A 14,610-nucleotide genomic window follows, 5' to 3' on the forward strand; every position below is an offset into this window, starting at 1 on the left:
CCTTGAGGCAGTAGCACTGCCTCCCTGCATTGAACAAATCCTTAAAGATAATAAGGACATGATGTCGAAAGAACTTCCCAAACAACTGCCACCACGAAGGGAAGTTGATCATCAGATCAAACTTGTTCCAGGGGCAAAGACACTTGCCATGTCGCCTTATCGCATGACGCCCCCGGAATTAGAGGAATTGAGGAAGAAACTCAAGGAGTTGCTAAAGGCTGGCCACATCCGTCCATCCAAGGCACCTTACGAAGCTCCTGTCTTATTTCAAAAGAAGAAGGAGGGTACCATGCGCTTGTGTATTGATTATCGGGCCCTTAATAAGGTCACAGTGAAGAACAAGTACCCCATCCCTCTGATTGCTGATTTATTTGACCGTTTGGGGAAGGCCAAGGTATTCACTAAGATGGACCTGAGGAAGGGCTACTATCAAGTGTAGATCGCCGACGGAGATGAGCCCAAAACAACCTGCGTTAGATGCTATGGGGATTTTGAATAGTTGGTAATGCCATTTGGGTTGACCAACGCTCCTGCAACGTTCTGCACGTTGATGAACAAATTGTTCCATCCCTTTTTGGATCAGTTTGTTATCATCTATTTAGATGACATTATGGTTTACAGCAACAACATGGATGACCATGCGGAACACCTATGTAAGGTCTTCAAGGTACTAAGGGAGAACGACATGTGCGTGAAGCATGAAAAGTGTAGCTTCGCACAGCCCATAGTACAGTTCCTCGGGCATACCATCAACCATGGGGAAATCCGGATGGATAGCGACAAGGTGGAAGCTATCCAGAACTGGGAAGCTCCAACGAAGGTACTAGAACTTTGGTCCTTCCTAAGCTTAGCCAACTATTATCGGAGATTCATCTTCGGTTATTCGGCTATTGCATCCCCACTCACCGACTTGCTGCAGAAGGAGAGGGAGTGAAAATAGAGCGATATATGCAAGGAGGCATTTGAGAAACTTAAGGCAGCAATCACCAATGAACCCGTATTGGCCCTGCCTAATTTCTCTAAAGTTTTTGAAGTTCAGACCGATGAGTATGACTTTGCTATAGGAGGCGTACTGATGCAAGGGGGCCATCCTATAGCATTCGAGAGTCGAAAGTTGAACGACGCTGAGAGGCGTTACACTGTCCAGGAAAAGGAAATGACAGTCGTAGTCCACTTCCTAAGGACATGGCGTCACTACTTGTTGGGGGCTCATTTTGTTGTCAAGACCGACAACGTCGCAACTAGCTATTTCCAGACCCAGAAGAAGCTATCCGCCAAGCAGGCTCGTTGGCAAGATTTCCTGGCCGAGTTTGACTACACCCTGGAATACAAACCATGGAAAGCTAACGTGGTAGCCGACGCTTTAAGTCGCAAAATAGTATTGGTAACCATTGTTAGTTCAGCGAGCAGTGGCATTATCGAGACCATCAAAGAGGGCATGCAACATGGCCCCGTAATAAAGCAACTTCTTGCTTTGGCCAGTCAAGGCAAGACTCAAAGATTTTGGGAAGAATACGGTCTCTTATACACCACTAGCAAAAGAGTATACGTGCCCAAGTGGCCAAATCTCAGGCGTACGCTGCTGAAAGATTGTTATAAAACTGCCTGGGCAGGTCATCCAGGGCAAAAACACACATTGGCCCTGATTGAGTCGTCTTACTACTGGCCTCGGATGCGGGACGACATCGAGGTATACGTGCTCACATGTCTAGTTTGTCAACAAGACAAGGTGGAATCTAAACTCCCTAGGGGTTTACTTGAGTCGCTGCCTGTTGCGAAGAAGCCATGGGATAGCATCACCATGGACTTTATTACATGTCTGCCAAATTCAGAAGGGTTTGGCACCATCACGGTGGTTGTCAACAGATTCTCCAAGTATGCAACCTTTTCAGCCACCACAACTAGTTGCAAGGCTAAAGAGGCAGCACGTATATTTTTGAGGGATGTCGTAAAACATTGGGGTGTGCCGAAGCACATCATTAGCGATCGAGACCCTCAATTTACTGGCACATTCTGGAAGGAACTATTCGGCTTGCTGGGATATAAACTGCACTTCTCAACAAGTTTCCATCCTCAAACTGATGGACACACGGAGAGGATTAATGTCCTCCTCGAATACTATCTGCAGCATTATGCCAGCGCCAACCAAAGAGATTGGGCTAAACTACTTGATATAGCCCAATTCTCTTATAATCTACAACGGAGCGAAGCAACGGGAAGGAGTCCCTTTGAGCTCGCAACTAGGCAACAGCCCAACACCCCACAATCTTTGCCCGTCAACATCGGATTGAAAAATTTAGGTGCTTATCACATGGCCAAAACTTGTGAGGAACAAGCCGACCTAGCAAGGTCGTATCTTAACAAAGCGGTCCGCAAAATAAAGAAATTTACGGATCGAAAATGTAGTCCAGTCAACTATAGTATTGGAGATAAGGTCATGGTAAAGTTGAATCCACGGCAGTTCAAATCACTGCGAGGCGTCCATCAAACCCTGATTCGCCGATATGAGGGCACATTCGAGATTATTGCCAAGGTGGGGAATAATCTCTTATCGACTTGACATCCCGCGCCATCTAAAAATCTATCCCGTCTTTCACGCTAGCCAACAGAAACCATATTTTGAAGACGTGGAAGACAAGGATCGGAGGCAGACCAGCCGCAGTCAAATATTTACTACTCCACCGGCATCGGACAAACAAGTAGATGCCATCATAGACCATCAACTGATTTGTGGCAAAGGTTGGGGAAATTCAAGCGCACGGTTCCTTGTTCACTGGAAATGAACTTCGCCATAGGAGGCATCATGGGAGAAATATGAAGATTTGTGGCAGTTCAGAGAACAAGTCCACAATTATCTTCAGTTCTGCAGCGCTGGGGTCGTCGCCATTTCAAGTGGGGGAGAGTGCACCGCCCCGCCGTCACACCTATTAATTTTTTGCAATTCCAGCGACGGCGAGGCTTACCCGAGCACAAATCTTGAACAACCATCAGTGGGAAAACACTTGGGGTCTCACGAAAATCATGAGATGCCATCAAAAGGCACCTTTGACAGAAAGTCAGCAGACCAAGGGACAAGCAACCAAAAGTGAAAGAGCATCTTTGACATTCTGGGCCATGGTTGACAGCAGGATCCCTCTAGGCTGCCTTTCTAGCTTTGCCAGGCTGGAATGCACCAGGCAGCTTGCCAGCTTTGCCAGGCTGGAATATACCAGGCTGTTTGCCAGCCTTGCTAACCACTCCCCTTGTACAGTCCTTTTGATTTCTATAAATAGTCATTAGGCTCATTCTTTGTAAGCAACTCATAATTGACAAATACAACAGAAAAGGGCACTTGCCTCCCACATTTTGGTCTCTTTCTTTCAGTGCTTTCTTGCGTGTTTCGTGTATTTGCCATCACTTCAGCACGGTTGTATTGTTAATTGTTTTTAGGACTGAAGCCTTAGGGAGCGATTTTGCTCTTAGGGTTGTCCCACGCTGCCTTTGAAAAATCGGCCCCGTGACAAATGTCCTCTTTAGGCCTTTTTGCCAAAGCAAGACATGGTTACTCCACATAGTTAATTCTAATAACTGACATTTATTTAACTCTCTTGTACAATACTACTAATGGAAGGGGAGTCTTGGCGTGTAATTAGTAAAGTTGTTGCCATGTGACCAAGAGGTCACAGGTTCGAGCCGTGGGAACAACCTCTTGCAGAAATATAGTGTAAGGTTACGTACAATAGAACTTTGTGATCCGGCCCTTTCACAAACCCCGTCAACAACGGGAGTTTAGTGCACCGAATGCAATACTAGGATTATTGTATTGTAAAATAAAAGCACGTTAATCAATTGATATTGTTTGGTAAAATAAAAGCATCATTTAGTAGATTTTACTGTCTTGTAAAAGTGGAAGGCCCTACCTCTTGTTCTTTGCAGGCTAATTCTAAGTCAAAGCATGTTCTTTATTTCATTTCTTATTTTGAGTATTTGGTGATTAAGAATAATGGTTATAATGAAAGAAAATGGACAAAGATTGACACCCATTATAAGCTTTAATCATTTCCAAACGACAACCAAATTTTCATGCAGTTTGTTCCAAATCTAAGTCCAGAAAATAGTAGTATCCTATGAAAATATGAACATCAAATAGGTGGCTTTTTGGAAGATTTTTCTTATCATTGGAAGTGGATATTAATCCAATTGAACAGTCCTAAGTGGTAACTAACATATTCATTCCATTTTTATAAGGAGTGTATATATATATTCAGCATCATTATGCAAATTGTGAATCATTATTATGTAGGCTCTGGTTTGCATTAATACTATATACTCACGCCTGGTTTTAAAATGTCCGGTTCTTGTTAAAACTAATTGAGTTGTTAATCATCAAGCTAATCGCGTAGATGCTAATCCACCTTTTCCTGAAGACTAATCACCCTCCTTAGCTTAAAGCCTAAATATGGTCTAAACTCTCAAACTAAAAGATCCTTGACAACTAATTTGTCTGTCTATACAGGGTCATCATTCCTCTAACTCAACTTCTAATCTGGCAAATAAGTTAATCGACACGTTCAAATTCAACTAATTAAAGTTCGCTATATTTCTTCACAACTTGTCCAAGCTTGACAGGGTTAAGTATTATTATATTTGGAAATATTGGGTTCTTCAGTATTACAAAAAGAAACTATATGACGTTCAGCCAATCATAGCCAGTGACTAGATAACTTCATCCACCAGTTAAGAGTCAGGAAAAAAAGAATATAAAGTCAAATTCACACATACACATATAACATAACTAGCACAAGCAATAGAAATTAAGTAATTGACTGTTCATATTTCTGAATGTAATCAAAACATGTGAGCATTTAAATTAGTATCTGAAAAATGTTTGTTGTAAAGACCGAAGAGGCTGAATTCAAGGATGTGGCCTAACGTGAATGAATTTGGTGAAATTCATGGAAAATCAAGGTTTTAAATTCTAGCAGAGACAAAAAAAAAGATAATATCTTTTCACTAAGTCTTAGCCGACAGAATTACCTGTTAATTATCAGGCAGTCGAGATGTGCACACGTTGTCTCCAACCAAAGACGGAGCTAGCCTATTAGGTGTGAGCTCGCCCGAACCCAATCACTTTTGCTTAAACATTATATTTTTATTAAAAAATTTACTAAATATATATAAATATTTAATAGCAAATCCGATAATTAAAACGAGCTAAGTTTCGTAACAAATTTAAAACTCTCAAACTTTAAATACTGGCCGGACTCCGACTATAACTCCAACACTACTGCTATAAAAGAAAACGAAAAGACTGGAAGAGAGTGAAGTAGTCAAAGGGGACAAATGCATCAGGGAATGTTTCTGGTCCCATGAAAATAACATGTCTGTCTGCAAAGCGTGACATAACATAAGGATTGAAATATCTGAATGGAGGGCTCTCCAACATACCATGAATATGTTGCACTTCTCTTTAATGGGTCCGCTCCACATTGGGATGTTATTCTTTTTTCTAATATTTCGATAGCTTTGCCGATGATTTAATTGGAAATAATTTATACATGTACAAGATAGAGATAAAGGTTATGTATTCACTATCCTATTCATATCTTATTATTTTGTTGTTGTTGTTGTTCTATTCCTGGCTTTTATCTAATTATGATCAACAATTACCATAAATTTGTTTCATTAATTATCCTCTACTTTAATTTATTTTAAAGAAATCCTATCTCATCATGTTTCACTATCATAACATGAAGGATAATCAATGATTACTCTATGGTCACACATTTAAATTCAAAAGATCTCTGTTACTAGCAGACGACAGAGAATATAGTAATAAAAGGTACGGCAAATGGCCAAATATACTTCTTTACTTTCAAAAATGATCTAAAAATATATCTCGTTATACTATTAGGTTATTTATACCCCTGCAGTTATACTTTGGGTTCAAATATACCTCACTTAAACGGAGGAACACATGTCATCGTCCTGTTGGTCAATTCTAAATATCTTCTAATTAATTAAAAAGACTTATTACCCATACCCAAAAAATAATTTTTTAAAGGAATTTTTTTTGTAAAAACTGAAATTATTTTTACTAAAAACTGAAAAAAACGAAAATATTTTTTTTTCAGTTTTTACAAAAAAACTGCTTTAGAAAAAACTGAAAAATATTTTCTAAAACAATGTTTTTGTAAAAACTGAAAAAGAAAAGCTTAAAATCAATTTTCTAAAGTAATTTTTTTTGTAAAAACTGGAAAAAACTGAATTTATTTTTACTAAAAACTGGAAAAAAAATTCCTGTTTTGACAAAAAAACTGCTTTAAAAAAAGCTGAAAAATATTTTCTAAAACAATATTTTTGTAAAAACTGAAAATAAAAACTAAAAAGTAATTTTCTAAAGTAATGTTTTTGTAAAAACTGAAAAAATAAATATTTTCTTTTTTTTCAGTTTTTAGTTAAAAATATTTCAGTTTTTTTCAGTTTTTAATTGCATTAGAAAATTTGCTTTTCAGTTTTTTTTTCAGTTTTTATAAAAATAATGTTTTAGAAAATATTTTTCAGTCTTTTAAAAGCAGTTTTTTTGTAAAAACTGGAAAAAAAAAATATTTTCGTTTTTTTCAGTTTTTTGTAAATTTTTTTTTAGTTTTTTCTAGTTTTTACAAAAAAAAAAAATTATTTTTCGGGCATGGGTAATGAGTCTTTTTAATTAAATATAAGATATTTAGAATTGACTAACAGGACGATGACACGCGTCCCTCCGTTTAAATGAGGGGTATATTTGAACTCAAAGTATGACTGAAGGGGTATAGATAACCCAATAGTATAATAAAGGATATTTTTAGATCATTTTCGAAAATAGAAGGATATATTTAACCCTTTCCAGTAAAAGTTATACAGCATTGCACTTCAAACCAAAAAAATACAGATAAAACATTTTAAAAGTGTACGCAGTACATTTAACTGTTTTGTCTTAACCCTGCTCTTTCTTTTTCTTTTCTTTTTTGTTGTAGTGAATTTTCTTTTTGTATTGTCGTTCCTTTAACTTTTCATATCATTTATCCGACATCTCGTATGTCAAGTTGAGTTGTGGTCTTTAGGGAGAATAGTTCACCTCAATAACTTTTTTGGATTTTTTTCAAGTGTCAATTTCTGATATTTAGTTTATTGACTTGATAATTAGAGTATAACCCTCCAAATTACCATAGTTCTTGCCAAGATCATCTCCTTAGTTGTATGCAGCTTGAACCTTGTTTAGTACAGTCATACAATAGATGTAATACAATGGTAAAATTTCAGTCTCTATAATAATACTTCGCTATAATGGTTAAATTTTTTTTGGATTAATTTTTCATGTTACGTTATAATATATGTTCTCTATAACAACACTTCTCTATAATAGTCAAAAAAAATTTGAAACAAACAAGGCTGATATAAAAAGGTTTGACGGTAACACTTAAAAAAATTGTAGGACTAGATAGTAATAATAATATGGTTGAAATTTGGAGACATTTTCCTAAAATTTGTTAGGCTTGAAAGAGAAGAAGAAAAGAACAAGAGAAAATGCAGTCCCAGGGCACATGATCTATCAATTCTCAAAGAGATTTTGTCCATACTACAAAATGTGTAAGAATAAGAGTGTATACAAGTTTCGCAGATTGTTTTGGGTAATTGGGGTGTTACAAGAATAATACAGATTAATTTACAGTCCAAATTTTGGACTGTAAATTAGACTAATTGGAAGAATGAATTCTCGAGTTGTCAAATGGCTTCTCCCAAAGCCATGTGAAAAGGCAGCTTTTACTCTTTGCTCTTCTCATCTTCTTGGTATTTATAAAGCGACCACGCCCCTTTGCCTGCAATCATTTGGTCTATTTTCGTACAATTCTCCTCAAACCCTAACATTCGATAAAAATTTATTCGCATATAATTTTACATTAAACTAATAAATATATGATCTGCATTTAAATTATAGTTGATTAATACATATTTTTACCTTAATTATCACGTGTAAAGCAGTATGATTTGATATAAATATTCGATACGAATAATTTTTTCTTCCGATTAAAGTTTACTCGCAAGAATGTTTAAACCAAGACAATGACCGCAAGACATATTTTGCATATACATTTTTCCGAGACTTAATCATGATTAAATAATATATATTTTTACTTTAATTTGTTGATCCTAAAGATTAATCAGTTAAGTATTCAGATTTCACCATATAGTACTATACAATTAGTTTAGGCCAAATTATAAAAATATAAATTTATATCGTAGTATATAATTATGGGAAGAAGAGAAACCCGCTCGTGCGGACAAGCCATTCACGCTCCCATAATTAAATTAGGTTTTGTACTACAAGACAATAATCCTCATGTTTAATCCAAGAACAATTGCTTTGTGCTCGAAAACCACCCCCTCTTTACCATTTGAAAGCTATAAAACTTGTTTTATATACTTCCCTATACTCACACCACCCCCTCTTATGAATTTTATATATAATAATTTTATGATTCATATATTATAATAACTAAATTTACAAGTAAAAAATTATATTTTTGATACATTTTTTAATATAAATTTATGATATAATAAAAATTATTAAATTTACGTAAACTCATAATTTATAGGTTAGAGCTTATGTATGCCTCCACACCTGCTATATGGTCTTTCAAGTTTCAACCAGTCTTTCCCAACCTTAACACCAAATCACCTTACTCAGTACTTACTATTCTAACTTTTGTCTCCAAAAATAAAATATCACCCATACTTAGGTATGCCTAACCTCGTCATTAAAATAATAAATACATAACATATATCTTCTGTATATATTTTTATTATTTAACTACTGTTAATTAATTGTCTGTTTAACTTTAATTTATTACTATCATTTTGAAAATATAAAAAGGTTGCATGAGTAATTACGAATTAAGATAAACGCATTCCAACCTTATACCAAATCACATTACTCAGTAACTTTTGTATAAACCCTATATTTATATTAAGAAATTCAATATATATTTACAAATAAATAATTTTAAATTCAATTATTATTACATATTAATTTAAAATTACAGTAGGGGCTCATACACTTTAAATCTTAAATTTGTCTTGCTTTGTAGGCCAGACTCCAAACCTCCGGCTAACCCAAAAAATGAAACAAAATAAAAAGATATTGAAAATTAAAATTTAAAGAACAAAGAGGAAAATGAAAATTGGCAAAGGGACCCACCACCCCGCCCAAAAGAAAAAAGAAGAAACTTTTGCTAGTATATTATTCACTTGTCTCAAAATATAAATAGGGCATAGAAGGGGTAAACATACATTGCCATTACTCGTTAGGCTTCCCTAATTAAATTCACTAATTAAGGTGTCTAATCTCTTGTTGATGTTTCAGTATTAAACCACACAGCAAAATACTACCACTGATATTCTTAAATTAGTGTTCATTGCTGAGTGATCGCTCGCTTGCTATCTAGCTGAAAAAGGGAAAGGAAGAAGTAGAAGATGGAATCTTCAGACAAAGTAGTAGAGACGGTAATAGTTGGAAATTATGTAGAGATGGAAACTGAAGGGAAATCTAAAGATGTTAAGTCAAAAATCTCTAAGTTTTTCTGGCATGGTGGTTCTGCTTATGATGCTTGGTTTAGTTGTGCCTCTAATCAGGTAATCAATTATGTAATTTCTTTCAATGACTGCATTTCTAATTAACTTCTCAAACAAGTGAAGATCAATTTCCTGCCTTATATATGGTTCTTATTAGATGTAGAGCCAGAATTTTAACTTTATGGATTCTTAATATGATAGATAACAACATCCCTACCTACCTCAGAATACCTACCTCAGAATGTAAACCTCCAACACCCCATTAGTGGGACTCTAGATTTGTTATTGTTTGACTTAAAGTGCTAATAATTAACTGAGTTCTAAATTAAATATTAATGAAAAGTGCAATTAAATGGCACTGGTTCACTCCTTAATTTGGTGTATTTTTTCAGGTAGCTCAAGTGTTATTGACGCTGCCCTACTCATTTTCTCAACTAGGAATGATTTCTGGGATTTCATTTCAGCTCTTCTATGGTTTAATGGGTAGTTGGACAGCTTATCTTATTAGTATCCTCTATACTGAGTACAGAACCAGAAAAGAAAGAGAAAAAGTCGATTTCCGCAATCATGTCATTCAGGTTTCAACAATATAATCCTTCACCTTATATTTATTAATAATGTACTTCACCCACGAACGCTTGCCTATATCTCCCTGAATACAGGATGTGCACCGTACTGCCCTGCCATTTAAATAAAATACTCAAAAACAAATCTTCGACTTTATAATAAAATATTTACTGAAATTTGGGTGTACAGTGGTTCGAAGTTCTTGATGGGCTACTTGGAAAACATTGGAGGAACGTGGGTTTGGCATTTAATTGCACTTTTCTTCTGTTTGGATCCGTGATTCAACTCATTGCTTGTGCAAGGTTCATAATTTCATTTGCTATGTACTCTGGTTTTTTTCTTGGATCCATATTATCCAATATATACAAAAATTAATGTCTTTGTATTATTTTTATTGACTTGCAGCAATATATATTACATAAACGATAATCTGGACAAGAGAACATGGACTTATATATTTGGTGCTTGTTGTGCCACCACAGTCTTCATTCCTTCTTTCCACAATTATAGAATATGGTCTTTCCTTGGATTGTTGATGACCACTTTCACTGCTTGGTATCTTACTGTTGCATCACTACTCCATGGCCAGGTACCTTCTCATTGTTCATGAATCCACCTTTAGTGTTCCCAATTATAGGCGAATTTAGAGCGGGTTAAATTGAACTTAATGTTTTTGGTTCGAACTAAGTACACAAATGGATTTTTTTTTATGAAGTAAACTGAATTAAGTATATAAATGTACGTACAAGAAAATTAAATGTATATCGATTTGCAATAAAATCGAACGAGAGCCTTAGAGTAACGGTAAAATTGTCTCAGTGCCTGTGACTTATAGGTCACAGGTTCGAGCCGTGGAAGCCGCCATTAATGAATTCCTTAGGGTTGGTTGTCTACATTACATCTCTTGGGATGTAGCCTCACTTCGGACCCTACAATGAATGCGTGATGCTTTGTGCACCGGGCTGCCTTTTATTTTTTTTTTACCTATAACAAAATTTAACTCATTTTGAAACCACTCCAAATCCTGAGTTAGCCTCTAGTTCCAACATCTCACATGCATTGTCGAAAAATTTAGCATATATTACAAATTATTGAAAGGCAGATAGAGAAAGAGGAGATAATGCTACTTTATAGTTTTGAATTTGTTACTTGTGAAATGTGAATCAAAAGTTTGAAAATCTGAGTCTACCACATTATTAGATGAAATGTCAAGTAAACCTTTAATCATAACGATATGTGGGGGTTGAATATATATTTAATAACTATTTTGTTTTAATGATGTCTTAGTTAAGAGATTTATTCAATTTTCTTACTGAAATTACAGGTGGAGGGAGTTACGCACTCTGGACCAACCAAGTTGGTGCTATATTTCACAGGAGCCACAAACATTCTCTACACATTTGGGGGACATGCTGTTACTGTGTAAGACAAATTAGCATACATTATTTAATTTTATAACATATTTTTCACGTTTATCCCACTACCGTAAATCCATAAACTGAAAAATGTAGGGAAAAATATACATTTCTTTAACGTAGTGTTTATTCCACCAAGAGTTTCTCCTAGTTGTACCAGTAGTATTAGTAGTATTTTTCTTAGATCTTTAGTTCTATTTGCTGTGTCATTCACTTCTGTTATTTTATTATACCTTGTTGTTGTTATTGTTTGTTGCTTCCTTTTCACTATTTCTTGAGTCGAGTGTCTATCGAAAACAATCTCTCTACCTTCACAAGGTAGGGGTAATTAAGGTCTGCCTACACATTATCCTCTCCAAACCCCACTTGTAAGATTATACTGAGTTTGTTGTTGTTAACGTGATTTGTTCCGAAAATGACTTGACCTTAACTTGTTTTGACAATATTCTGAGCATGTAATGTATAGTGAACTATCCTTTTTGTCAAAAAGGTTAATATCTTAGCATTTACAACACCATGTCCAATCTTTGTCAAAACGCTATTATTTGCCATAGTTGTGTATTCATATTCACTGTAACATTTGCATGTGTTTATGTAAACTGTATAGTGGTTTCACTTTTCAGCATCTGATTTTAAAGAATAGAGTAGAGTGCCTTTCTCAGGCGTGAGAAGCAAAAAAAAGTTGCACTTTTTACCCTTTTCAAGTTGGAAAGCTACGACTCTTTTTCCAATCACTTTTGCTTTTCCTACTGAATCAATCAATCAGAATGGAAAAAGAAAAAACTTTAATGGGAATGGAAGAGGCTTTGGTGTTTTAGCCAGTGGGCACCTCTTCCTCCTTTTCTCTTTTGTCACAACTGTTAGATTCTTTCTGTGTTTAGAAAGGAAAAGCAAGATAGAAACTGAAAATGACTCAGATATTAATGAGATATTTACTAAAGTCGATATTTGGCTACTCTCAACGGTAAACCGAGTTGGAACTAGAATTTGAAGTTAATGAGTTCGGGATTTTTACTTTTTAATTAATGATTTGTACACTTTAATAAATTTTTTAGATAAGTACAGTATTTGGACCAAAATTATTGTGTTCGACCGAACCTGTAATCGACATGCTAGCTTCGTCCCTGATTGTAAATCCATTAATTGACGTTGTAGGCCGGAGGTGATAGCTGTTTCTCAAACTTTTTATGAGAAGTTAGGTGAGTAACCTAAATATTCTTTTACACGTGCGGTCGGTACCTAGAAATTAAACACATTGTTATAAGATGATGATGTGATGTATTATACTAACTCACTAGCTTGTAAGTACTTATGCTAGAAATGCTACCCCAGTTTAAAGAAATAGGACTATTGCTATTAAAAATCATATACTATAATTTAATTACATGCTTAAATTGTATGAGCACGCGTAACTTAATGATTAATTTGTGAATTAATTTTGCAGGGAGGTAATGCATGCAATGTGGAAACCACAAAAGTTCAAGGCAATTTACTTATGGGCAACACTCTATGTAATGACACTCACACTTCCATCAGCAGCAGCAGTATATTGGGCATTTGGTGATTTTCTACTTGATCACTCCAATGCCTTCTCTCTCCTTCCAAGAACACCCTTTAGAGACATGGCTGTCATTCTTATGCTCATTCATCAGGTTAGAAAAGAATTTTTATATGATGAGATCACTCAAAACATAAAGTAATTATTTATAAATACTAGCTGCTTTAATTTATTGATCAAATTATAACATTGGGAGTTCTCTTTTTATTGTTTGAATGCAGTTTATAACATTTGGATTTGCTTGCACTCCATTGTATTTCGTATGGGAGAAGGCCATAGGCATGCACGAGTGCAAGAGCCTGTGCAAAAGGGCAGCGGCGAGGTTGCCGGTGGTGATTCCTATTTGGTTTCTGGCCATTGTTTTCCCTTTCTTTGGTCCTATCAATTCAACTGTTGGATCACTTCTAGTTAGCTTCACTGTCTACATTATCCCTGCTCTTGCTCACATGTTTACCTTCAAATCTGCTGCTGCTCGAGAGGTATATATCTACCATCATTGATTTTGCTGTTTTTGCATTAGGTTTAGACCGTCCACAGATGCAGCTAACTAGTATCGGGTTATCTGAACCCAGTACTTTCGGGGCGTTATATAAATTTGTATGTAAAAATCCATTAAAATTGTTATAAATAATAGATATGAACTCATAACTTAAAAATATAATGTGTTCAATGCTAAAAAATAAATTTGATTTCAGAGGCATGTAAGTAGAGGAGATCCTGGATTTTAATTGTATGGATTCAGGACTCATGTTTTAACTGTTGAACCTATTATCTTATTTGAGTTATAAGTTCATAGTTCACTATTTTCAACAATTTTAGTGAATTTTACAAAAATAAATTCCTGTCTCTTACAAAAATAGATCTGCCCCTCCATGTAGGTAGAGAAAGGTAACAAGTGTAGTTAGTTTACTGGTTATAATTGGTTGCTTTTATCTTTTTTTCAAGTTTCTACATCACGTTTATTGTAGCCATTACCTATAGTTATCTTTCAAATAATCCCATAGTATGAGGAATCAAATGCTAAATTACATTTCTTTTGTGATGCAGAATGCAGTAGAGCAACCACCAAGATTTGTAGGAAGATGGGCTGGCACATTTACAATTAACATATTTGTAGTTGTTTGGGTATTCATTATTGGTTTTGGATTTGGTGGTTGGGCTAGTATGCTCAATTTCATTCATCAAATTGATACATTTGGCCTTTTCACCAAGTGTTACCAATGCCCAATTCCTAAACAATTCCCCACCCCACCACCGCCCTACGCTGCCGCTCCACAGCCTACTCCGGCCAACTTCACTCACCCCCACCACCCATGAGCTGCCGGAGTTTAAAGGTGTTACCAAAGAAGGCTAATTGGCTCTTTTTTCCGTCTCAATTATTAGGAAAACTTTGAACGGTTGAAATGTGACAACAGTATTTCTTTGCTCTGAACTTTTGAATTTGATATAAAAACACCAAGAAGAAATTTTGGTTTTCTTTTA

General features: G+C 35.5%; 1 protein-coding gene across 1 annotated transcript; it reads left to right on the top strand.

Moving 5' to 3' along the window:
• Positions 1 to 9,287: 9,287 nt before the first annotated feature.
• On the top strand, positions 9,288 to 14,610 carry LOC104107968 (auxin transporter-like protein 2). The gene is made up of 8 exons (XM_009616922.4): positions 9,288 to 9,648; positions 9,981 to 10,166; positions 10,345 to 10,457; positions 10,561 to 10,744; positions 11,480 to 11,577; positions 13,015 to 13,222; positions 13,350 to 13,607; positions 14,176 to 14,610. The coding sequence occupies exons 1-8, from the start codon at positions 9,490 to 9,492 to the stop codon at positions 14,443 to 14,445; spliced, it is 1,476 nt and encodes a 491-aa protein (XP_009615217.1). The 5' UTR covers positions 9,288 to 9,489; the 3' UTR covers positions 14,446 to 14,610.

The sequence above is a fragment of the Nicotiana tomentosiformis genome, chromosome 10 (assembly GCF_000390325.3).
Source record: "Nicotiana tomentosiformis chromosome 10, ASM39032v3, whole genome shotgun sequence".
Lineage (NCBI taxonomy): Eukaryota > Viridiplantae > Streptophyta > Magnoliopsida > Solanales > Solanaceae > Nicotiana > Nicotiana tomentosiformis.